We start from the raw sequence: 24,550 nt of genomic DNA, 5'->3' as shown, positions 1-24,550 counted from the left end.
TTTAATAAGTAAAACTGTGAACACCTATGAGAGTTTGTGAGAACAGTGAAATTATATATTGATTTGGAAGATTTAGAATAGGCTTTTTTATAATTTTTAAAAACATACCTTGTAGAGACCAAAGAAACCTAAGTCCCTTAATACACTGAGGGCACTAACTCGTGGACCAGTAGTAATTTCTCCAGCCACCTGCAATCGAATCTTGACAATTTCCAGTGGATTGGTAAAGATCACTTGAGAACCTCCAGCCTGAAATTAAAAGTAGAAATCAATACATTAACCTGTAAGATTATTTGCAGTGTATGTCCTGTTACATTCAAGATACGACATTTTTATTTCTGCTGCAGTCAGTTAAGTTATTAGCAGAGAAGAGTTTTAGTATTAGTTAATGCACCTCACAAGATATGAAACCTACTCCCCCACGAGCTGAGTGGTCAGGAAAAAGAGAGAGGAAGAAGGTCAGCCACTACAGGACACTGCAGCACACCAGACGGACACCAGCTCAATTCTTGTAGCAATAATACATTCACCAACACCAAGTTATGCAACACTGACAAGCCAAGAACACTGTAACACAAGTAATGAAGTGAAAGGAAAAATTAGTAACTAATAAAGAAACTGTGATGTGCATGCCAGTCTACAGAAAGTGAATATATACTATTGAAGAGTAGAAATCTGGCAGAAACTTGTTCAATTTTGACAAAGAACACGTGGTCCAAAAATGAGAACTGCAAGTGCTTTTTTAAAAAACCCTCTGAACTACCAGTTTCAGTGCCATCAAATGCCGTTTGATTCAAGAGTCTGAGCTCCACATCATTATTTACGCATCAGGTACTAAAGAAAAGAAGGTCCACAGACTGAAGGATTCTATTAATCAAGAACTGCTAAATGTTTTTAATGTGTCAGTCTCCACTTGTTGGGAAGACACCACTGGATTGATTTTGAAAGTCAGTTTTAAAACAACAGTGGCAAGCATTTTGGACTCCCCACTAGTTCTTGTAAAGTTTGCCTCATTCATATTATGTAATATAGGGCACAACCTTTCTGCTACACTGACAGATCTAGAGCTAAAAATTTGCAACAAGAAAAAAGGTAACATGAAGGTTACCTAAGCGTATTCAAAAAATAGTCATTCAAACTCCATCTGGCTCAAATTCAACAGTGTCATTCTAACTTCTGCTAAATTCATAATTCTGTGGCCTGACAGCTATGCTCTTCTTAATGTTCTGAAATCACACAAACTCACCCTCCCCACCATAAAACAAGTGTTCTGTTCTAGAAGGTAATGACTAAAATGAAATAAGCTGCATTTAAAAGCCCTTGCATTGGCCATGTCTAGTATGTAACCACCACGTGCATATCTTTTTTTAATTATCCAAATGTTAAAAGAATTAATTGTAGCTCAGATTAACTATCATTCAAAATAAAAAATAAATGCAATAATATGGTTTAAACGATGTGCTGAAGAAATGGCAAATCACACGAACAACTATTCTTGTCTATCACTTAGACTGAGCATACACAGTGTGGTTACAAATTAAGGTCTTTACATAACCCCCAAAATATCCCAAATGTTTCCTATTTTGACCAGAAAAAGCATGCTCTTGTGTAACTCAAATAGTTTTGACTTTCAAATTGGCATAATTTAATTTAAATGCTTTTACCAAACCAGAAGCCTGGTACATTTAAAACTGCTGTTCTTGTTGCCATCAGAAATTAGACTGATAAATTATTTGGCACATATGCTGCCTTCAGTTTTGCACTTAAACTGAAACATGTTAAATAAGTAAGTATTCAAAACACAAAATTGTTTCTTTTACTTGTCTACTCATCTTGCAAATTCTCAAAATAAACAAAAAGAATCCTGAAAAGGTTCTCTGGTGAGTTGCATATTCCTATGTAATAAATACTTTGGTGTAGGTATTACAAATATTAAGCATTCCCACATGCCAACATACATATTTTCTTCTTAAAAAGGATAAAATCTCAACTGCAGGAGATAATGTTCATTTGCAAGCTTGCTACACCACAGCTATCCTCTAAATGCACATTACTGAAAAAGTCATATCAATTGATCTATTAGCACAATAAAACTACTTTCCCTCAGTATGATACTCTTGCAGTTAATTGTGCCATGACTCCATGAAAACTGTTCCTTTAATTTTCACTACAGGAGAACCATCCTAAAATTTAAAAGATGACAACAAAATTAAGTAGCAGTAGTATTATTAATGCACCAAAATATGGAACAATTTTAAAATCTATAGAAATGTTTATAAGGGAATGCCATACTTTAAAAAAAGAATATAGAAACACATATTTGATTTTAAAGGAGAATAAAGGCAAATAAATTCTGAATACAAATGAATGGAAGTACTTCAGGTGCTAGCACATATAAATGTTTATGTTTGCATGTCCAACCTGGCTGGGTTGGCAGTTCCAGCATTAGATGTTTGCTGCTCTGGCTAAATCATAAAAGACTTCCTCTGCTTCAGCCTCCTATATAAAAATGGGGATGCCATTATTTACCCACCTCATACAATCAAGCTCTCTGCGTTCAGTTTTTAAAACTACTGAGATCTGCATGCACCAGGCAGTACTAAAAAGACTAACAATTTTGCTGCCCACACAGCAAGTGTGAAGAACGACACTGGTAATTTCCATTGAAGTCTTTCCAAACTGTCCAGGTACTAGCCCAGAACTCCCTGAACAACCTCTGAGTTTGATCAAAGATATACACCAAAAATCAAATGGTGAATAACTGAAAGTGGTGAGCCAGACAATACCTGACAGAGGGTCTCAACAGGAGGGTTTCTACCACCTGCCTGCCTTGTGATGGAGAGGAAGCCTGGTTTATCAGCCCGTGCAGAGGCAGTTCCAGCGGTAACAAGTACAGTCGCCTGGTGGGGAGCTTTGATCATTCTGTTATTTAAGCATCTGTGCTGGTAACTGCAGCTCCTCACTCTCAAAATGGGAGGGGGGGAAGGGGGGAAGCAAACCGGAGATGGCTACTATACTCTCTAATGAAATGATTTCTTGCTTATCTAGTACTGGTAACTCCTATTGTGCTATTCATCATCATAGTATGCAAGTGTCTCATAAATATTAATGTATTTCCTCCCAGTGCTCCTGTAAGAAAAGTACAATGACTCTGGTTTTACAAGAAAGGGTTCTGAGGCAGAGAGGTTAATTGTATGCCCAGTGTATCCCCCCCAGCTCAAACACACACAGCTTGTAAGAGTCTCCAGATACCCTGATCTCAAAATCAGTGGTTTGAATCAAAATAGCACGGCTTCTGTCTTCCTTCTGAGTTTCTGCATAGTGAATGCAATGAAAGAAATCTTATCAATTTATTTTTTTGCAGTCTGTTCAAGGTGCTGGTATAAACTGGTATGAAAAAACCAGACAAAACATCAGCAGCACATTGTATCACCCTGCTCATTCATTGTTTGACCAAAAGTTGAAGACTATGGCTTTTTGTTTGCTAACTTTTGCAGTTAAAAGTGTATTTCATTGTAAAATTTTGAAATATGCTCCCAAAGGGCAGAATTTGAAAACTACTCCTTTTTTTTTGTCCAGAATAAGCACCATTTAAGCTCAGGTTTCTCAAGCTTAATGATTTCTCCAGTAAGTGTCAGAAAAATCAACTTCATTAACTACTTAATATAGACAGTTCTCAATCACACCAATTTTTCTGTACTGAAGTTATAAACTTGAATAGCCTCAACTCTGAATTCCTTATCAGCTCCTCTAATAATTTTTTAAAGAAACAAATTATCTGACTGTAAGAGCACATCTATTACTTTCCAGTTGTTATCATGTGATTAAAGTAAAAACTACAATTTTGAGTTATTTATAGGAGTAGATACCTAGAGGTACTGCATAGATAATTAACTGTAAGGGTCCCCAAAGGGTCCATATTATTCTGAAAGAATTTAATATTTGACCTAATCGCAAGTACTTATGGTCTTGTTTGAATTAAAGCAAGAAAATAAAAGGAAAATATCTCTGTCATCGAAGAACTTCTCATTCCCACATAACTAGAAATCTGCATGCCTTTAAATATGCTTTAACACACAGTCAGCTAGCTATGCATCCACACACGTGAATTTTTAAAGATAAGCTAGCTTTTTTTTTTCATTTTTGCAGTTCCTCAACTCTGCTATTCATATGATATCACCCAACACCTCTCGATGGCAGTATAGTCTCGTACAGTAATACAGCACTATCATGTCTCCTTCTGCTTTCCTACTTCACTGAACAGAACGGAGAAGTAGAAATAGCTGAAGGCTGGTTGGTGTTTTTGTCCATGGAGAAATAAAACCCACTCTGTAGTGAAAAAAAAAAAGTTTAATAACAACCACTTAAAAATACTCTAGTTGGAGAAGTCAGAATGTTTTCTACTTCTTCAGGTGTTCAAATCACTCTGCAATAAACTTACTGGAAAATAAACAGATTTTCACTCCCCTCATTACACTAAGAGAAGAAATTCCTGTTCTTTTTAATGTAACTGCATGTTGTGCCCTTATGAGGTTAGATAAGAAATGAGCACACCAGACACAACTCTCCTCAGGCTTTCACATCTCCATTTGAAACGTTCAGTGTACCTTCTGAAGAGAATACAGCTTGCAATTCAGGAAGGAAATTCTGTGCTTTCCATTCCAGAAGAAAGTACTAGATTCTTTTCTTTTCGGTGCTACTGACCACCAAATGTTCTTGTTCCTCTAATTAACCTTATTACCTACTTCAAATCATAAGCCCTTTCCTGCTCTCAGCTAACAGCATTTAGGGTCAGTCTAGATCTTTCCTCTGCATCCCATCCGACTTATCACATATCCCCTCTTATGGTTTCACAAATGAAGGAAGGATTACTCCTGCTATTAGAGTGTTAATATTTCCCAACAATATCACCCAGGGATTGCAATTATGGCAATTAAAGGCAACCATTAAAATACATTAGTAACATATTATGCAATTATCAAAAATCAACCTCTGCAAAAGAAATTGTCTACAATGTCTTATTACTTGTTTAATTCATAAAAAGACAAGCAGGTGCAAGTTCCAAAATTTTTTGTCAACTATTTATCACATTAAATCCTACTGAATGTTGTACTCTGTCCCAAGTCCTTACTACTCCTTGCCAGTTGCCAGATTTAGCTTGTTTTCCTGTGCACTTCCTAGCATCCAATAATCTTATTTAAAATCAAGGTTCCTAAAGTACAGACACAAAATAAAGATTGTTCTCTGTCATAAAAAAAAAAAAATTGCAAGAATGGAAGAATTGCCATCCTCACTGCATAACAAAAGGTAGCTAAGGCACAGAACTATTCAATGATTTACCACAAAATCACATACTACCTCTACAAAAGAATAAGGCAAAGAAGCCAGATTTAGAGAGTGCCACTGCAGTGCTTCAAACTACCTCTGAAAGTCTTCATATTGTATGGCAACAGACCCCAAGAGCCTTACATGAATTAAGCTGAACTGCTGACTTACTCTCCTGTAATTAGCCTGAACAGAAGTACATTCCTGCTATTGCTTCACACAGATTTCCAAGACTTGATACAAATTGTGAAGACTGTCTTACAATAGAATATTAATGACCTGGCTAAACAGAAACAAACAGAAGTGTGGTTTGTTTATAAGCACTGACCAAGTCTGCAGTGGGGAAAAAAATTAAAATTGTGGATTTGATATTTTCCACGTTATAGGTAATTCAGTTCTCAGAAGCCTAGCCAAAAAAATCAAAGTGGAGCCTACTTGATTGGCATTATAAAAGCAATTAGGTTACAGACCTGTCAAATATGTTAACATTTGGCTCTGTCTGCTCTACTTGTCTATTTTGACTAGTTGTAGAATCATTTAATGATTTACAGACCTTTCAAGTCTTAAGGCATGGTAGCTGTGTTATAAACTATGACCCATTATTTTTTGGTCACATCATAAATTACTGTGACATCATAAATATCTTTATTTTTCTCATAGAAAGCTAGATTTTAATTCCTGATTTGAGTTTGAGCCTTCGTTTTTTTGGTTTTGGTTTTTTTTTTGAACCTGCACTGGTAAACACTGTAATATTTTACTGCCAGTAAAAGAAGAAGTAATAGGAGAAAGGGATGTGTAATAAAATATAATTGTCAAAACAAATACATGTTTTAAACTGTAATGTATGTTCATATAAAATTTTGCAGTCATTATTTCTAATATAATAGGAGAAAAGAGAGTGTGTTTCAAATGGAATGAATGTGCAATATATGTTTGTTGGGAAAAAAAAATGAACTTTTTAAGCTTTCAGAATTGTTAGGTTCTGGAATCAGAAACATATCAACCTACACCTATGCATCCCTCCTTGTTTTACAGTTTGAAAAATTTTCTCTCTCTCTTTTCAGAGGAGAAAGGAACTGAAAAGAAAGAGGAGAGGTGATGCAGAATGAGAAAGCACCCCTAATTTGTTATGGAAAAAAAATTTTTGGAAAAGAATTATAACTAGATTAACTAATCCAAAAGGAAAATTCAAAAGAGAGTAAAACCATGTTCTGCAAAATTGGTGATTTGAGAAATGCCAATTTAAAAAGGTATGACTAGGTGAAAATTTCAGAAAACTGCAAGGAAATACAGGGTGAGGTCAAAGAAAAGCAGGAACTTTTATACCAGGAACTTTCCCACCCTTTGGTACAAGCTCTTGGAAGGGGTATCATGTTACTGTATGTTGCCTTCCCAAACTTGATCATAAGGTTTAAATCTAAAATTAGATGAAAATTTATCAGAGACAATTAAAACAGAGCAGCAAAATTTAAGTCCAGATCTAGTTGGGGGTTTTGTGCCAAAAATATACACTTGGTTTAAAGGATTTTCAGTATTCTGAAAATAACTACAATTACAGTGGTTCAGAGAAAAAAACTACACTATAAAAATACCTAATCAATTGTGGTATATTGTTACCTTATATTCATTATATTAAACAGACTTTAAATCTAATTAATTCATTTAACAACATAAATTTCATGCAAGAAGAAAACAGCTTTAAATTTAATCAAGGAAAAAAGTATGTTTTAGGAGCTTCTGAACTTTTGCTTAAACCAGATGTGAATGTTGGGCATATACATGCAGGTAGAACTCCCCTTGAAAGTAATGGGAATTACATTCCCTAACCACAGGGAGAATAGACCTCTGAGAATAAATCTTTTAAGCATTCAAGAGACATATGCCATTTGCTTTCAAAGCTAATACGAGCAATCATCAAGATGACCATCATTACTTAACTATCTCAATAAACTTGACCCAAACTTTTCTGTGTGACAGCAGTTGTTTGCCTTTTTTTTTTCAGATATACACACAGAGATTTTTTTGCCCCTGACAAATATAATGCTCAGTTTCATTCTACCCACAGCTCAGCCTTCCTTGCCAAATATAACAGAATGTTATCAGATTTAGGTTTCTGAATAATGAAAGTAAGAATGACACCTTCAGCCTCCTTTAGTCTGAAACTTCCAAATACCTGAATTTTTGCAAGTAAGAGATCTAAGTGTGGGAACTGCAGTCTATACACCTTCTATCTCCACTGCAGTGCCACAGAGAAAATGCAGCTCAGATGTGGACTTATCTTTATTACTCTCTGAAACATAAAATAAATATTGTAAGTCACTTAATAAAACTATTTGCACTGGATCTGTTATTTGGCACAATTTATCTGGAACTTCACATGACATTCCTTTATAAAAATTAATTCTGGACAGGATTTTGCACTACATCTTAACCATATCTAATTTTTATATTCCATAGCAGAGTTGAGGTTGTCCAAGCAGGTCCAATATGTTTTAACTTTATTACAATTACTATAAAGTCTCTAGAAACACATCTAAAATTGTCTTGACAATTTAAATACAAGCAGATCTGTATGGGATCTGTAATTGTACTGTGCTACATGATTTAAGTTGGCTAATAGTGAGCACACACTGAGCAGCTGAGAATGAAAACACTGTGTGTGCTGGGAAAGAGAAGGGAGAGCAGAAGAAAAGGTTAATAAAGAAAAATATATTTCTCTTTTCTTGCTGAAAATTAAGCCTCCTATTTACCTATATCATTGTACTGATATATGCAGACAAGGTAACATGTATTATATAGTTATTTCTTTTAGTCATCCTATAATACTTCTGTTTTTCTTAGTATTTTTTCTGTTTTATGGTTTTGCATATTTGCATCTCTATCCCAGTTACACAAATGTAAATTTTTCATTAAATGTGGAAATGCTTTATTTAAGGTACTAAGTAAAATGACTGCCTTACCTAAAAATTAGTGTTAAAGGTAATACCTCAAAACTCAAAATATAATATTTACAAGACTTTTACAAACAGAGGTTTCAACTGGTTAATATAACTAAAATGATAATAAAAAAGGAATAATAAAAGAGCTACATAAAAAAAATCAGGGTACTTTTATCAGAAGCCTATAAGTGAACTAAGTTTATAATAAGCAAGCAGCTAAACTTGGTATGACTTACAGTTATTTTTTATTTAAAATATAGAATCAAGTGAAAGACCATGAAAGAAAGCTACAGAAATTTCAAGATTATTGCCACTCTAATAAAGAGATTTTAAGTTGTACCTATAGCTTATACAAGATCATCTTTTTATTAAAGAACTCCCGAAGGTAAGTTATAGCATTCACAGAAATCAAACCTAGCATATTTTTGCACATTTTCATTCAATAAGGTTAAGTCAGAGTTGTGATTTAGATGCACAGCAGATCCCAGCTCTACAGTAATCATTACACTGTGCCTTGGAACTGAAGCTTTTCACTAGCCTAATAATGATAAGGGCTATATAGGATTTGCATGAGGGATGAGAGTCGTAAATGCACAGCAGAGACCACAGTTCATGGTGGGTGTCAGGCATTGCACAAATATGAAAGTTACATACATTTTTTGTAGGTAACAAATATTATAGTCACTAGGAAAATTTCTTACAAACAAAGGAGATGGAAATTTTGAGTTAGTAATTTACATAACAACCCTCCCTAAATATAAAGGTTATACGTTTAATTATATTCTTGGGGTCCCCAAAAAACTCAACCAAACTATCGCTTTCATCTTCACATAATAAAAAGCTATGAAACAGGCTGTTAACTGAATTAAGTGCCACAAGGTCATGAAATAAAAGAACTGTTTTCTTCTTTTCTTCTTTCTTTTTTTTTTCTTTTTTTTCAGGAGAGAAAACAGTTTACAAAACAGAAAAAGACTTGTTCAATGAAACAATCAGCTTTAGTTACAAGTGCAAAAGTCAGCCATGTGTACTAATTCTCAGTAATTATGATGCAAAGCGAACTCCTTGGGGACTTAAAAGTCAACGCCTGGCAATGGTTGGGCAAACAGCAGAGTGGAGCTAGTCAGGTGATACTGACCCTTTCAAAGCCCTTTGTGTTACTGAACAACCCAAACCATCCAAATATCTGCTTGTCCTCCCTTTCTTAGGTGAATACAAGCTGGTATCTAAAACATTACAATCTAGAATGCATCCCAGCACACAGCTCTTGCACAAGCAATGAATACACTCTAAGGAAACTGAAGCACCGAAGAAGGAAAATTTAAATATGTGTTTGCAACACAATCCCAGCTGAGACTTAGATGTGGAAAGCGGAAAGGTGGTAGGGCAGGTGTCTTATAAAACTTATCTTAGTTGGCTTCTCCATTTTAAACTCCAACACATTATGCACTCCTGTCTTCTTGCCTCCCACGTAAGCGATTACTACATTGTGAAATTAGGTAAAAATCCAAGACTGAAAATTTTCAAAAGAATTCAACAGTGTCCTTGCTGCTTCCACAGTGAAATCACAGGTTTCACAATGGCTTAAATGGGGGCAAAAAGTTATGCCAATACAATGTTGAAAGCTATAGGAAAAAAGCCTGTCTTGGGCATCTCATACTTTGCACATATCTTTACATCATGAGAAAAAAACTCAACCTCCAAAAAATAGGCACTGCTGGTAATGTGAGTCTGTTGCTAGTCTGAATTGGGTTTAAAATTACAAAAAAATCCCCAAAGACCACCTGCACAAGAAACAAGTTACAACCTATCTACCTGGCACCAAACTATGCCCTTAAGTGGAGCATTCCAGTTGAAAAGAAAACTCAGGGCATTCTGCCACCATATGTCTACTGCTACAACTTTATGCAGCACCTCACTGTTAATATTAATTTCTAATATTAATTTCTAATACCAAATAAGCCATCATTCACAGCACATTTAAAATACATCTCAAACCACCTATCTCTTAAAGCAGATCCTTAGTTTACAGTGAACTACTGGCAAAAAGCTTGCTGCAGCATTCTCATGAATGACAGGTCTCTATAAAGAGTGCTTTTTGTACTGCATTAAAAAATTCACAGCAGTCTGTAAAATAAAAACTCTAGATCAAATGACATTTTAAATGAAAATTTTGCTGAATTCTCTATGGCTGCTACGTTCATGAGACTTTTTATTAGTATAAGGGGCAAATACTTTTTACTCTGCAAGCACTTTATTGCATTTTTCCTTCATTTACAGCATGCTTTTCATTTAGGGCTTTAGAGACCCACATTCTTCTCTCCCTCCCCTTCTTTTTTTCTCCCCTGAATGCTCCTAAAGTTACAGAACAAGGGGATCCTACCTGGCAGTCTACAACAGGTCAGTGATCAAACAGAAGGAGCAGTGAGACAGCAGCCAAATCCTGCCCCATCTCCTGAGAATTACAGAAAGCCAGGGCTTCTCAGCCTGCAATGCAACTGAGCCACTGCACCCTGAGGCTCAGATAATCGTAGTTCACTTTCTGCAAGCACATACAGCACAGATCTCTGCATCTACTGAGGTTAAGACACAAGCATTTGTTTTTAAGTTGCTGCTCACTGTAGTTTTCGACACAGGTAGAAGCTGCTTGAAAATGTGACCTCATCTGTCTTATGACAGCAGCAACAAAGACAGACTGAAAATACACCAACATTGCTCTGCCCCAGTGATCAAAGCTGGTTTAAATAAACAGTGTTCTTTATCTGTAGAATGCACTGTTCTTTGAACAACTATTCATTCTACCTAAGTATTTACATTTACATTGAACAAATCAATACACCAGATAAAGTAAGCGGTAATATATATGAACAGACAGAACTAGACTAAATCGTGAAGAATTATCATTTACCCAGTAATATGCCAGTTCTGCATTAAGATACTACTTTGTAAAAGCAAAACACTCTTAAAAACTTAGTGGGTTTTAAATACAACCTACATTCAGGAATGCATTATGCACTGAGTTAACATTACACAGCCTACGTCTGCTATGAACTCAAAGAAGCATGAGTAGTTTTTGCCATTTCAAAAAGCAAGTATCACTGCAAAAAGTGAAAATTAGTGGGTGCAGTAACACATCAGGAAAGAAGTGACGTGGCAGAGTGGGTGCCACAAAGTAGTAACTAATTATTAACTTCTGGAAAGGTTAGCATGAATCCTCTTTAGGCTATAAGCTACAGCCAACATGAATAAAGACACATTCTTTATTACGGAAACAAACTCTAAGCTGTGAGAATTATAGAGCACAGTTAAAAGGCATGATGCACAGAAACATTTACCCTTTCATCAAGAATGGCTGGCCTATCTAGGAAAGAATTGAGATGCTCTAGTAGAGTCTGCTCTTGAACCGGATCTGTGGTTAAACAGAAGCCTTAGTCCACATAGTTCATCTTACACACCGCACTTTCATTAATCTCATATGAAGGAAATTAAAGATACTTACACAGCCACCAGCAAGAATTTCTGCAGCCAGTGGGACAGAGCCATCTTTACTCATAAACTTATCTCTCACAAAATCATTAACCTTAAAAAACAAACATTTATAAAAGACGATAAATTAAAAGGTCAGAGAAAACATTCATCATTTGCAAATTCTGTGCAATTGAAAATGCAAATACATCCAGAAAGTTACCAAACTACAAGATATCAAACAAATCCTAGATAAAGCTATGATTTTCTAACAAAAATTTGAAGCATAATTCAAATATTTATTATTGAAAAAATATAATTCACTAATTAAATTTAAAATCTGAAAAATATAAAATAATTTAATATTTTAGGCGTGCTCACTACATTTAATAATAACAAATTAATATCAGAATGTTCAATATTAAGTTTTAACACTAAGGTAATACAATTATTAGCATTAAGTACCTTTTTTTTAAATTCATACTGCTAATTTTGGTGAATACTAGCTTATCAGTGAATAAACAATACATTACAACTGGGTTATAATAAGAAATTCATCATTGCCTTAAGATCACTTAAGAAATAACAAAATTACAGAAGTAAAACATTTAGAAAAAACACCATGCAAACAAGTTCCTTTCTTACCAACAATTGACTACATGCTCATATAATCTCCTGTTGTGCTAGAGTCATACGTACAGGAACCACATGTAGATAATAAACAAAAGCCCTCCAAGTCCAATAAGTAATTATTCTTATTAGTTAAGAGGTGAAACTAAAGGCCTGCGCGACTTACAAACAAGGAGATGAGCTGAACAAGTCAAATAAGCCTGTTATATTTTGGAGTGAGTCCAAAAATAAGTTTTCAGGAAGACTCTTAAAATGTACATATATATCTCTGCACGTGACTTGTATGCCACTTATACTGTTCACAAGTCAGATATTAACCATTTCTTTGCGCTTTTTGTAATTTAGTTTGTATCAAGCAGAAATGAAGGAATACACTCTACCATTTGCTGACACACTGAGGATAAAAATCCTTAACAGGCTAATTGTAATTTGACGCCCTTTACACTGTGGAGAAATGTGAAAACCATCCATTCGCAAACTTACAGTAAGTTTTATGGCCTTCTCTGGTGCTACTCCTAATAGCTGTGGTAACAGACCTGTAAGGTGGAAATAAAGAATTCAAGCCATTGAGTAACTTGGTTTTAAATAAACAAATCAACAAATCTATGTAGAGATCAGCACCCAGAAATGGGTGATTTTTACAGCAATTTTGTGCTATTATATTTAATGAGAGTACTTAAACATTCAATTTTGAGAACAAACTTGGTGCTACCACTTCAAGTGCTACCACTGCCTATACATACTGTTTTCTTTATCTTTTTATATCCATACTAGCTCATTTTATGCTTGAACACTAGTTCAGATTTGATAACTATGTTTCTGTACTGTCCTAAACTAACATTTATTTTCTGCATCTTCACACAAAAATCAAGGCTTTCTAATGAATTTAGTGAGATACACAATGCACCCACTTTAAATGCCATAAATGCAGTACCTTTTTCTGGTAAAACAATGGCATTAGATTGCAGAACCCAAGGGAATAGGAATCAAAATAATGCAAAACATTCAAACGTGTATGACTGCATTCTTGAGCTCTTTGTCCCGCTAAATCATCAGTTCTTAAAACAAAGGAAGTTATGCTACTTTCTTCCCAGGCACTGAATTTCCTATTTTATTTTCTTAAAAAGTGATGCTCTACAGAACTGGAAATGTGAATTTCTGACTGTCAGCTTCACTTGCTTGAAGTGAACAGTCGATATTTTGTAAACATTTGAATGACACAGACTAAAAATAGGCAAAGCTTACTAACAAAGCCTGGGGCTAGAATGGTGTTGCAAGCATTCATCAGCATAATGAAATTAGGATACCATCCAGAAATGTGAGAAAATCACAGCAGCTAGAGCTTCCAGTACAGACCCTTTTGTTTTAGTAGCTCAGGCAGCACCTTTGCCTATTTTCTACAAAGCCTGACATTTTCACCTATCCATGGTTTTATTTTTGGGAAAACAGACAATTAAGGTTCCACCTCTAAAAGTTAACTTGCTGAGAAGCATTTTCCTGTAGAGCCAAATGTCAGAATAACACAGAGAAAAATATACTCGCACTTGTTTAGTATATTGTTCCATCCTGCTACCATCCATCAGCTTTACTAGTTCCTACTGATGCTCTTAATAAGGAAATGACATTGAAGAAAAGCACCATCTGACTTGTGGAAGCAGGAGGCCCAAACATATTCATATACTAATGTCCTTATACAGTACATATACATGCAACATTTACCCAAGACAGTTATGACTGAATATTAAAATAAAAGGAACACTAAGTTCACATACAGTTGCTCAAAAAAAAGGAAATTCTGTAGAGTACGTTAAATTTCAAAATTTGAATTTCTAAACAATTTTACTTGCACAGGTGACTTGAATCCAGACCTCAATGAATAAACATTAAGACCCTCAGAACTGTGCAATTAATTATTACATTATATGCCGCACTATGAAGAAAACACAAGAATACACAACAGAAAGGATTTTTTTCATTGCAAAATTATCTTTGTAATTGTTATAATATTTACATCTTGCTATAGGACGTGTGGCTCTACCTAAACATTACAGCTAATGAATTTATATCTTCAGAGACTAAAATAATGTTCCATATACTTTAAAAGCACACTGCCTAATCCTAACCCTAATCCAGTAGAATTAGAGCAGGTCTGTAAGCAAAAGAACATACAGATAATTAATTTTAAAATCACATATACATATATTATTACACCTGATATATATATATAACATTCCTTTGAAGCCATATTTTATCAAATAAATCACAGAAAAAGATATTCTAAAATATCAAGATTTGAAATTATAAAAATAGTCCAGTTATTGATGTGTATAAATCTCCAGTTTTAGAAGAAACATAAGCAGGACAAATTACTGAACTAATCTGAAGATGGCTTTTTAACCATTTTTCATTTTTTAGCTCCCAAGACTTTGCATTTGTAAAGGCACTTGTAAAGTCACAGGGAAAATGGGTTTATCTTGGCACAAGTTATTTTTTCCCACCTGGTTCACTCCTTTTGCACTCAAATCTGAATTGGATGGTTATGAGTCAAAACTTTCCATAAAACTTCAAGGTAGAAGAGAAAGATTAAATAGAGTAGGTAGTAGTTAAAAAAAAATAATCCAACAGCAGAAAAACCCAACTGGACAACCAAAAACCCAGACCATTTTTCTCTTTTTCTCTCTCTACTTCACACATGATTTTATAATATAAAAGTGCTTTGTAAGTTAAATTTCAGATAATGCTGTGTATGTCTACTGCAGGGTAGATTACAGTATTTAAAAAAGGTAGCATGGATTTTAAAACTGCATTTTAATAGCCTTGCCAGACATCAGCAAGGCCTACTGTCTCCAGCATCTTAGGAAGGTAGAGGGACCCTTCATTTGGTCTCATACCTATGCAATAAAGCCATCTTTAAGTGGTACCTGTGCATTCTATATGCTATGACCATCAAAATTAAATTCTCTTTTCCTTATTGTTTTGATGGGAGCCCTGAAACACTGTTGAAAGATTTCTAAACATGATAAAGATGCTAAGTTTTGAAAGAAAGCAAGCACATCAAGGGACCCGTATGAAAATGTCATGTTTCCATTGGAGTTATCCTGACATGCTAGAAATTTTTCAGTGTTACTGTGCATTAGCAGATCAAATATGACACATACACAGATGGAGAACAGGCTTAGAAATGTCTGATAGTGTCTTAAAACTGCATGCCTTTTATAATATCAGAGAATAACATTTTGCACATAGGCAGCCTGCTAGTATAATATAGAGCAAACACGTTATTCAATGCATTTTTTATGTCCAAGGTTTTTTAGTAGCAATTATGATGTACCCCTTCATATTTGACAGTGTTGTAGTAGGACTCTACGGGAAGGTGAAGGTATATGCAAGAGAGAGCACCAAGAGCTGCCTTCAGTTTGTGACACTGTATGAGTTATTTTCTGAAAGCAGTCTAAATTCATTGTGAATATACAATAGCTCATCCAGCCCAGTCGTGATAGCACTGAATTAAAAAAAAACCTTATTTGGACAAAGTATTTTTTCAGATGTCTAACAGGGAAACTTCAGTTTCACACTGTGTAACAGATGTAATTTTCCCTTCATATTAGAAAAACCCACTGACTGAAGGAGTTGTTGCTCCATCTAGGTAAAATATTTGAAACCATTTGGACATCTTATAGGAAAGCAGTAATGGAATACTGCCAAATTTTTCCATTACAGGATTCACCCAAGAAATTGAAATCACCAGTTGCCGTTCAAGTAAAGCTCCCTCAGACTGAAAGGGGGATATTTCTTGAAAACTTTGTCCTTTGACAGAACTTGGGGTACAAGTAGACTTGTAGTTCCATTCTACAGAGATGATACTTTGTTACATAACTTGGGAGGAAAGCTTCAGCCATAGTCTTGATGTATCATTAGCATGGGAGGCCATCAGTAATAATGAAGGTGGATGATAAATTATTAAAATCTAAGATTAGATGGCATTTGGAGTCACTGTAGTGCCAGAAGCACCATCAAAATAAAACTAACAAGCTCCTAAACAGTTAATGATCACAGATGACAGTGTCTTCAACAGCATTTCCTGTCTTTTCCACCCTTTAGGCAAAGTGGCATTAACAGCATGGCTACCAAACATTTTCCTAAGCTACATTTTATCTCTGGTACTTAAATTTCCCATAAATTTTCTATCAAGTACAGGTGAAACAATCTCTACTAGATGCACTGCTTAAGACTGTGAAGCAGTCTGTGACTCATCAGGTGGACTTCTGATTTAAATAATATTAAGAAACGTAGGTGACCTCATCAGTTGGAAGGGATCTTGACAAATCACAGCTTTCAAAATTTTCTTACATTTGTATATATATACGTATATATCTGTGAGTTTCTAAATATTCATTTCAGGTATAAAGGCAGGCACAGTAGTAAATTACAGGCATGTGAGATAACTATTCTTTTTTGCCATGCTGAGAAATAGACAGATAAAAAATTTTTCTCAAATATACAGTCTTAAAAAAGTTATCTAACAACACAGCTTTCAAATAATGCATAGTATGAAAATTCTGCAGAGATTTATATCATGTTTGGGTTTGTGGTTTTGTTTTAATCAAAGTATCTTTTCAGTGGAAACGTTGATTACCCTTCATACCAAATTGACAGCAAACCAAATTTAGTGCTCTCTTTATATCCACAAGATGGTGTAATTTATCCTTATCTGAGATGGTGGTTTAGAACATGGTTTTCAAGTTTGGAAAAAAAAATGATACAAAAAAGAAAAATCAATTCACTTCACTGGGTGGAAATATGTGCCTGGTGTTAAAAATATCATTTGAAATGCCTGAGTTCAGAGTGGGGCTTATAATTACTGCTTCCTTGAAGTGCGTCATGACAAAGGGACCACTGCTCCAAATGTTTCTGCTACTGTTTTTTAAAAGGTTTTGCATCACTATTCAGCTAAGCAGGAGAACTCTGACAGTGACTACTTCCTCCTTCAGTGGGGACAAAACCACCTACACTGACTTAAGTCTTAACAGATTACAGTGCAAGAAAGAATTGCAGCTACTGGTGAGTAGCAAAAAGTAATGTACTCTCTAGTTTGTCTTATCTAGTGTAGTATTCAAGACCAGAACAAGATGATTCTTGCTGTATGTATACTGCATTACATTGGGTAATTACACTAATCTATAAAATGCTCCTTTCAAAGTTCTTATCCTCTTAAGCTTAACCGGAAACTTCCTTCTGCACTCGGTTGCTCAACTTTCTCCAGCATCATCTCCTTAGAAAGTAAGTAACAGCGTAAATTTAAAGAACTCCATGGAGGAAGATCCAGATTTTTAAGGAGTTTTCTTTATTTGACTCATTAAAAGAGAAGGTAAGTCAGGGTGCCCTTTAAATACAGAATCTGTAGAAACACAGGTCTCAATTTGCCTCTAAAATGATGGTGTTCTACTATATAATCCAGAAATTAGATTATTGGCCTGGGTTTAGAATTTCAGCTCCACTAAACTCCCTGAGATTTCACTATTCAGAACTACTTGGAAGACTGAAAAGTAGTAAAAGGGATGGGGAAAGGAAGGATGAGCTATAATGGTGAAGGTTCCTAAAGCTCCCTAAAACTGGCAATGAAAAAAATCACTCCAAAGACAAGGCAAGCAAATGGAGATAAGAACACACATTTCTGAGTTTTCAGGGGTTTTCCAGGTGAAAAAAGCCCTGTGCTTCAGAGTTTCAAAAAGACAGAAGCAGGTAATAGTGGAATTCTGTATATTTATTCTTTCAGGATCCTGGAAGAAGCAGACATATGTTTGCAGGGAACACATTTGGTTCTTTAGCCAAAAACTGGAACTTTCAAAGATTCTGATTGTTATAAAGCCTTACAATTTAGAGACCATATCAGTACTCCTTATCAAATTATATCTATTCCAATAATTGCCTCAAACTCAGTCAAATAATAACAGACCTTTCCCATCTCCAATTGTGCTGAAATAATTAAAGAGTCTGTATTTTGCGTACAACCATTTAGCCAACCTCCAGTAACTCAGGTCATATGTGATAGAGTGCACATACATCACACCACCTAGTTTTAACGTTGTTTCCCACACTGTCTTATAAACTGTTAATTTTTTTTTAAGTTGCACATAGTTTTGCAAGATCATTATAATAGTTTACCAAAATTCTCTGTTCTTCATTCTGGACTCAACTGCTTTTAGCAATTACATTTCATTACAATATTTCTTTCATTACAATACTCTTATTTTCAAAAGTGAAAAAAAGTTTCTAAGCAAAAATTAATTCTCTGCCTAAAAATTAAATAAAGATTTCAAGTTTGAGGTTCTCCTCAATTGACATGGTAGAGGGGGATAAAAGATCTCAATAACTGGGACACCAAGAAATATAATTTACTTTAACTCTGTGACAGAGAAGAACTGCAGTCTCATGCAGTAGTGCTGGATTCTTTATGACTCCTTCTGATTTACCTGAACTGACAGAGTTGATGCCACAACTGGGACAAGGAAAAAATAAATTAAAAAAAAGCCACCATCTAACTCCAGGCATTTAGATCTAAGATATCCAAACTGAGGATGATTTACATCCTGAACAGGGTCAGGGATGTTGGGGCCTTCTCCATTGCCTACAAAGGCAGCTTGAAACAGCTAACTTTGAAACTTGGTTACATATATTGGTTACATATATAAAGCCAAGTGGGTTGAAACCCAGCGAATCACTCTGGTTGACCCCACAGTGACAAGCTAAGAAGGGTACACATAAAACTTGATAAAGATGACTATTTCTAGTGATTAGTCATGCACACACAAGTGGTTCAGACAGTCCTTTTTTGTTTAAAAGATATCACAAAGCAAGATTTGGTTAATAACAAGGTTCCATATTTTCTTTTTAAATAGAAAGAAGACAGATAAGAAAGAACTCTGAAACAAACAAACAAAACAACAACAACAACAAACATACAACGAATACTCACAGATGATCTAACTTCTTACCAAACAGGACAAAACACTACTGGTACTAAGGACTGCTCAGGAAATGAAAACTTGACTAACAGTATATTTTTGCTGTAGGAAATTGCTACTGTTGCCCTATTGCAGATGAGGAGGGACAGGACAGAAACGATCTCATTACAATGAAGTTTTAATTATTAATAAGTTTGCAAACCCTTCTCCTCTAACAGAGAAGATGCAAAAGCACACACTAGGCAAAACTAAAGTCTTAACAAAAAATTCTTAAAAATCCAAAGTGCCACAAAACTCTTATTAATATCTTATCATTACCTTTTAAACTTACCTCTATAAAGCCCAAAGAAACCTTCATAACGCAGCACTTTCTTGAAGCAATCAAAGCTGTTTTTATACATAAGTTCACCCACAAAAGAGCCTGTAGAACGCTGGTTTTGCATTCGAGTTTTTACCAAATCAATTGGGTAGACTGCAGTGGCTCCAACAGCTGCAAATAAAAATCAAGGTATTAGAAAACATGAGTTTGCATTTGCAGTGTTTGACTGCAACTCTCACCTTTCACATTTACATCTAACATATCAGTTGTATCTTTTTTCTCCATGATACATTCTGGATACATTAAAATACCTCCCACAGTTTTAACCAAAAAGCACTTCCTGACCCTACCTCACTGTTAATAGCATTCTCCTGAAACTTGTTTGGTGACAAATCAGATAGCAACACCACCTGGAAATTCCAATGGCTCATAAATTCCAAATCTCTTGCAGACCAAATGATCTTATATGATCTTCAATCTTATAGCCATCCCATCCCTCAGACACAACTCCAAGGGCAAGTCTGAGAAGCCTTCTACACTTAAATGAGAGGCAGAAGGGGAAGAGGGGCAAAGGCAAAGAAGAAAAAACCCAAGAAGAAAAGATGAATCTTCTTTTGCTCAGCCGTGACTAACCTCCAGCAACTGAACCAAGGGCAAACCTGTACGCTGATTCTGCAATCTGGATGAGAACAGGTCGAGACGCATCACCTGAAGCTTTCTGTCAGGGCAGGATTTAAAGCAAAAGGAAAGACAAGAAAAATAATCAGAACATCATATTTCACAAGAGAACATCTCATGAGCAGATAGATCTAAGTATACAGATACCTGGAAAAAATCCCACAATACACTGGAGATCTTGTTTGCAATTATTATTTCTTTTTCACTGATTTATGAGTGCTATATAACACAGCCTCTTCAGACTGGAATAACAAAGAAAATAGACTGATACTACAACAAAATTATACTACTCTAAAATCAGTGGTCTAAATGTGGTCTAAATGAGGGCATGCATATTGCATCTTAAGTCATCAATTTTCTGCAGCTAAAAGCAACTCCAGTTTGGAATTTCTTTCTACTGTTGCCAAACCCAGGTATACCTATTACTTCTCAGGCTATCAAAACAAGTGTGCAAGCACCATTCATATGTATTAGCTAAAGGAAAATAAAGTTTCATAAAACACCCCCCAACTTCATTTTGTTCACAGTCTATGAGTGCTAGATTCAACCCAATGAAAAATAAATTTCAGAAGTGCTCCAGATTTAAAATTGCTATCTGATGAAAGAAAATAATAAGGAAAACAGAACTTCTGCAGGGGCTATAAACCTTTCATACTTACTATCACTTTTTGTAATATGTTCTTTTTAGGATACTACAAGTAAAAGGACAAAATAAAAATATGGATATATTTTCCTGAAAAGGTTTTAGTTAATATTCCAATGTAGGTGGAATTGGCCAGAAAATAAATTGAAGGTATCAATGTACTGAAAATCTTTTCAAGTCTCAGCAAGAAACAGTTGACATTAAGAAAGAACTGGGTGGGAAAAATGAAAAGGTAGGACACATATGCAGAAGAAATGGTAAGATTTAAGCAGGTTCATATGTCTTAGCCTCTTAGAACAATATAAATCATACTAGCAATGACAGTGGTCCCAAAGCAGAAACTGAGGAAGCTGTTACTTTCATCACCACATTTCTGGCTACATTTTACCGCCACCTATTGTAACTTACATTACTTGATATTCAGCCCAATGAAAATGCTTTTAACTCCTTTAGGAGTCTTCTAGGAATAGATGGTGAGCTTTTGGAAGCCAACTCATCTGAATTCATCCTAGCATCATCAACATTTAGTCACTGAACAAACAAACCACCACCCCAGATACTGTCTTGGAGTGGTGGTGGGGGTGTTCACATGTAGGGGAAGGAGGAGAAGAAAAAAGAGAAGCAAAAGAGACGCATGTGTACACACACACACAGAGGCCTGGCTTATGGCCTGGTAGTCCTAAAAATGTAGCCTACATCAACTCATTGTGGTCAAACTGGCGCCTCTGCACAGACCCAGAGCAGGAAAAAAGAAAACCAACAAAAAAACCCTTGGTCTCACAAGACACAAAGTTAAGACTGCCTTAAAATAGAGACAGAGAGAAACAGAAGGGTTAGTTTTAAATCTATCTGTACAGAAACCTGTGTCAAGGAAAATCTAAAATACGATAAAGTAATATGAAAGCTAAAAGATCAACAGGTTTGACATTTAAAGAACATTACTATTTCTTTTCACCTCAAACACAAAAAAAAGTTCATTTGTGGTTACACCACTGAAAGTAAATATCCCATAGGTTTTGGAAATGCAGAGAATAATAATGCTTTTACTGAAACTGTGATGTTAGTCTACACGTAATCTCTCCTATTTTGATATTCAGTAGATCATAAGGCAAAGCAGAGAACACTCTGAAGCCAGGAACATGCATGTACGTTCAGAACAAGGACTGCCATTTAATAGGCTAGGCTAGATATGGAATTTTACCATCCATATTTGAAGCAGGAAGTCTCTTTTCCTCGTTAAAAAGAACGGAGAGCAACAGAATCACAAAACATAAACACCCTAATTAAGTATACACCTAATATTTACTGAATGGTGGGATGACACTCCTATACATTTTATCTTTGCAAAGTAAATTACATCTGACATATCAAAATACAGCCAAGAGAAAGGGGCACAGAGAAGAGATGGAAAGAACATGACACAGGTTAAAAATAAATTCTAACAAGATGGTATTCCTCATAGATATTGCAAAGCTCAAGAGAAAAGCAACTTAGATGACAACATGGAAGAAAGTTGGTTATCTATTTACCTGGCATTGGGAACAAATAATAGCATTATATTAGCTTCTGTTCTCACCTGCCTCTGAGCCTCTGCCAGATTGTAGGGCAATGTTCCTTCCTCCAGAGGAGCAATTCTTTCAATATCAGCTAACGTCATGCGCCTGAGGAAATTAGTTCAGCTTAGTGTTTGCTTAGAGATGGGTTTTCAGAGCTCAAGAAGCTACCCACATGTAGCCACTATGCTACACTCTCCTGTTCCCCAACATCACCTTCCACTCCTTCCAAGAACGACAGAGGAGCAAAGGAAAGAGAGGAAGATAGATAATTCTTCACTTACCCCCGTGGCTCATAAAGATCTGCTAACTGAAACAAGATGTCAACTTCCATGGGTGTAACCTGACCAAATTTCTGAGCTGCCAGAACAAACTCCTCTGCAACAGAATAAAAATACAGAACAGAAGATGCAATCAAACCAGAAGAAATAATCCAGAGCACCCCAAGGTTGCTCTATATTTTAGTATAAAGTACAAGAAGCTGGCTGGAGGGGGGTAAAAGGGGAATAAAATTGACCTAACACAAAAGTGGTTTTGCCACTACATAAATGTGTGATTTAAATGGTCTGTTCTTCATGCAAAGAAGTACAACTCTCTGGTCCTAAAGCTTAGCGCTGCCAGCAGGATTTAGAATATCTGACATACGGTATCAATCAGCTGCAGGTCAGAAGGAAAAAATAAAATAAAAAGCAAACAAAAAAAAAACCAAAACAGGAGTCAAGGGATGTGGAACTTTTCATGCATAGTCCCAGTAGGCCACATTAATGAAACTCTGGCACTGCACAGGGAATTCTCTATAAAAGTGGTTAGATATAGCAGATAACATCTTGTTCCAAGCTTGTAGATCAGCTTACTGTGCCGCCAATACAAGTTTATGGAATTCTTCAACTACCCTTGAAGGTCACTTTAATAGGCTGCCAATTTGGCAGGAGTCCTAGGAAGTTTTTGAAACTTTTAAATATCTTTACATACTTTCCTCACCCTGCCCCCAACACCAGTTTACTAGGACCTTTTTCTGATTGAAACGAAATGAAAAACCTGGAGGGTGGACTCCAACAGGAGTGTACAAAACTGAGTGGCAAACCAAGGAATGCTAATGAGGCAGGATTTTCCCCCCTCCCATTGATTTAAAAGTATAAAGATGAGGTCTTTCCTTCCATCCACCCCAACCAAATGCCCAAGGAAACTTCCAGACTGCAAACATTTCTACCAACCCTTAGTGACTTCCACATCTTTTCTATTTCCAGCCAGAGTACTGTAGATCTTTCTAATGAGCTCCATGTTGTTAAGGAGAGAATTAAATCCATTAAAATAGGAAAAGCTGACCTGATGGGAAGTGGTACCTCCAGCAGCCTGGAGTAGAGACAGTAAAAGAAGAAAAAGGAAAGGAGACTGTTACAAGATTAAGAAAAATATCAAAATAAAGGTTTTCAAATGTTATTTTACAAGAACAACAGTAGCACAGACTTGCTTTTTTAAAAAACCTGCAAAATAAAGAAAACTATGAAAGATTCTTATGTTACTGAAACTAATCATGACCAGAATATAAAACTCCCCCATCCTACAAATCTAAACAAATACATATGCAGGATTATAACAAAATAACTAGTAGTAATTTACAAAGTTCAAGTTTCAGTACCGCTTCACTTGGAAATGTTTCATAAGTTGGTTTATTTCTCATAATGAGGAAATCTACTTCTACATGTAAAGCATATTACTATACAGAAAATTTCAACAAAATTAAAACATATTCTGAAAAAGGTCAACTGAAACATTTAAATTCACAGGCATTTCAAGTCATGGAAAACCAGCAATAAGCTCTCAGGCTTATATCAGGCAGTCAAACATAATGGGAACAAGGTTCAAACAGTTATTCATTCTCAGGTGAGAACTGAAACTAAACCTTTGTTTTAAAGTGGTTGGGTATGCAGATAGAAAAATTACTGGATCAATTCTCTACTTAAATTACAAGATCAGTGATGAAGCAAATTTCGGGAAAAAAATGCATAAGCTTGCCAAAATTTAATTGACCTTGA

The 24,550-nt window shown here is 35.5% G+C and overlaps 1 protein-coding gene across 7 annotated transcripts in view; it reads right to left on the bottom strand.

Annotated features, from left to right (window-relative positions):
* SLC25A13 (solute carrier family 25 member 13) overlaps positions 1-24,550 on the bottom strand; it is a 101,773-nt gene that overhangs the window by 16,726 nt on the left and 60,497 nt on the right. For all 7 annotated transcript variants that reach the window (XM_050327229.1, XM_050327207.1, XM_050327198.1 and 4 more), the window contains 8 exons: positions 23,729-23,867; positions 22,799-22,892; positions 22,538-22,622; positions 20,274-20,358; positions 19,653-19,811; positions 12,840-12,892; positions 11,761-11,841; positions 109-249 (listed from right to left, as the gene is read on the bottom strand). In XM_050327229.1, the coding sequence (XP_050183186.1) occupies positions 109-249; positions 11,761-11,841; positions 12,840-12,892; positions 19,653-19,811; positions 20,274-20,358; positions 22,538-22,622; positions 22,799-22,892; positions 23,729-23,867 (837 nt within the window). The remainder of the gene's footprint in view (positions 1-108; positions 250-11,760; positions 11,842-12,839; positions 12,893-19,652; positions 19,812-20,273; positions 20,359-22,537; positions 22,623-22,798; positions 22,893-23,728; positions 23,868-24,550) is intronic.

Source organism: Myiozetetes cayanensis, unplaced genomic scaffold, assembly GCF_022539395.1.
Source record: "Myiozetetes cayanensis isolate MyiCay16 unplaced genomic scaffold, myiCay2020 scf1, whole genome shotgun sequence".
Taxonomy (NCBI): Eukaryota; Metazoa; Chordata; class Aves; order Passeriformes; family Tyrannidae; genus Myiozetetes; species Myiozetetes cayanensis.
The sequence above is the reverse complement of the archived record's forward strand: the minus strand, read 5'-3'. Positions and strand labels throughout refer to the sequence as shown.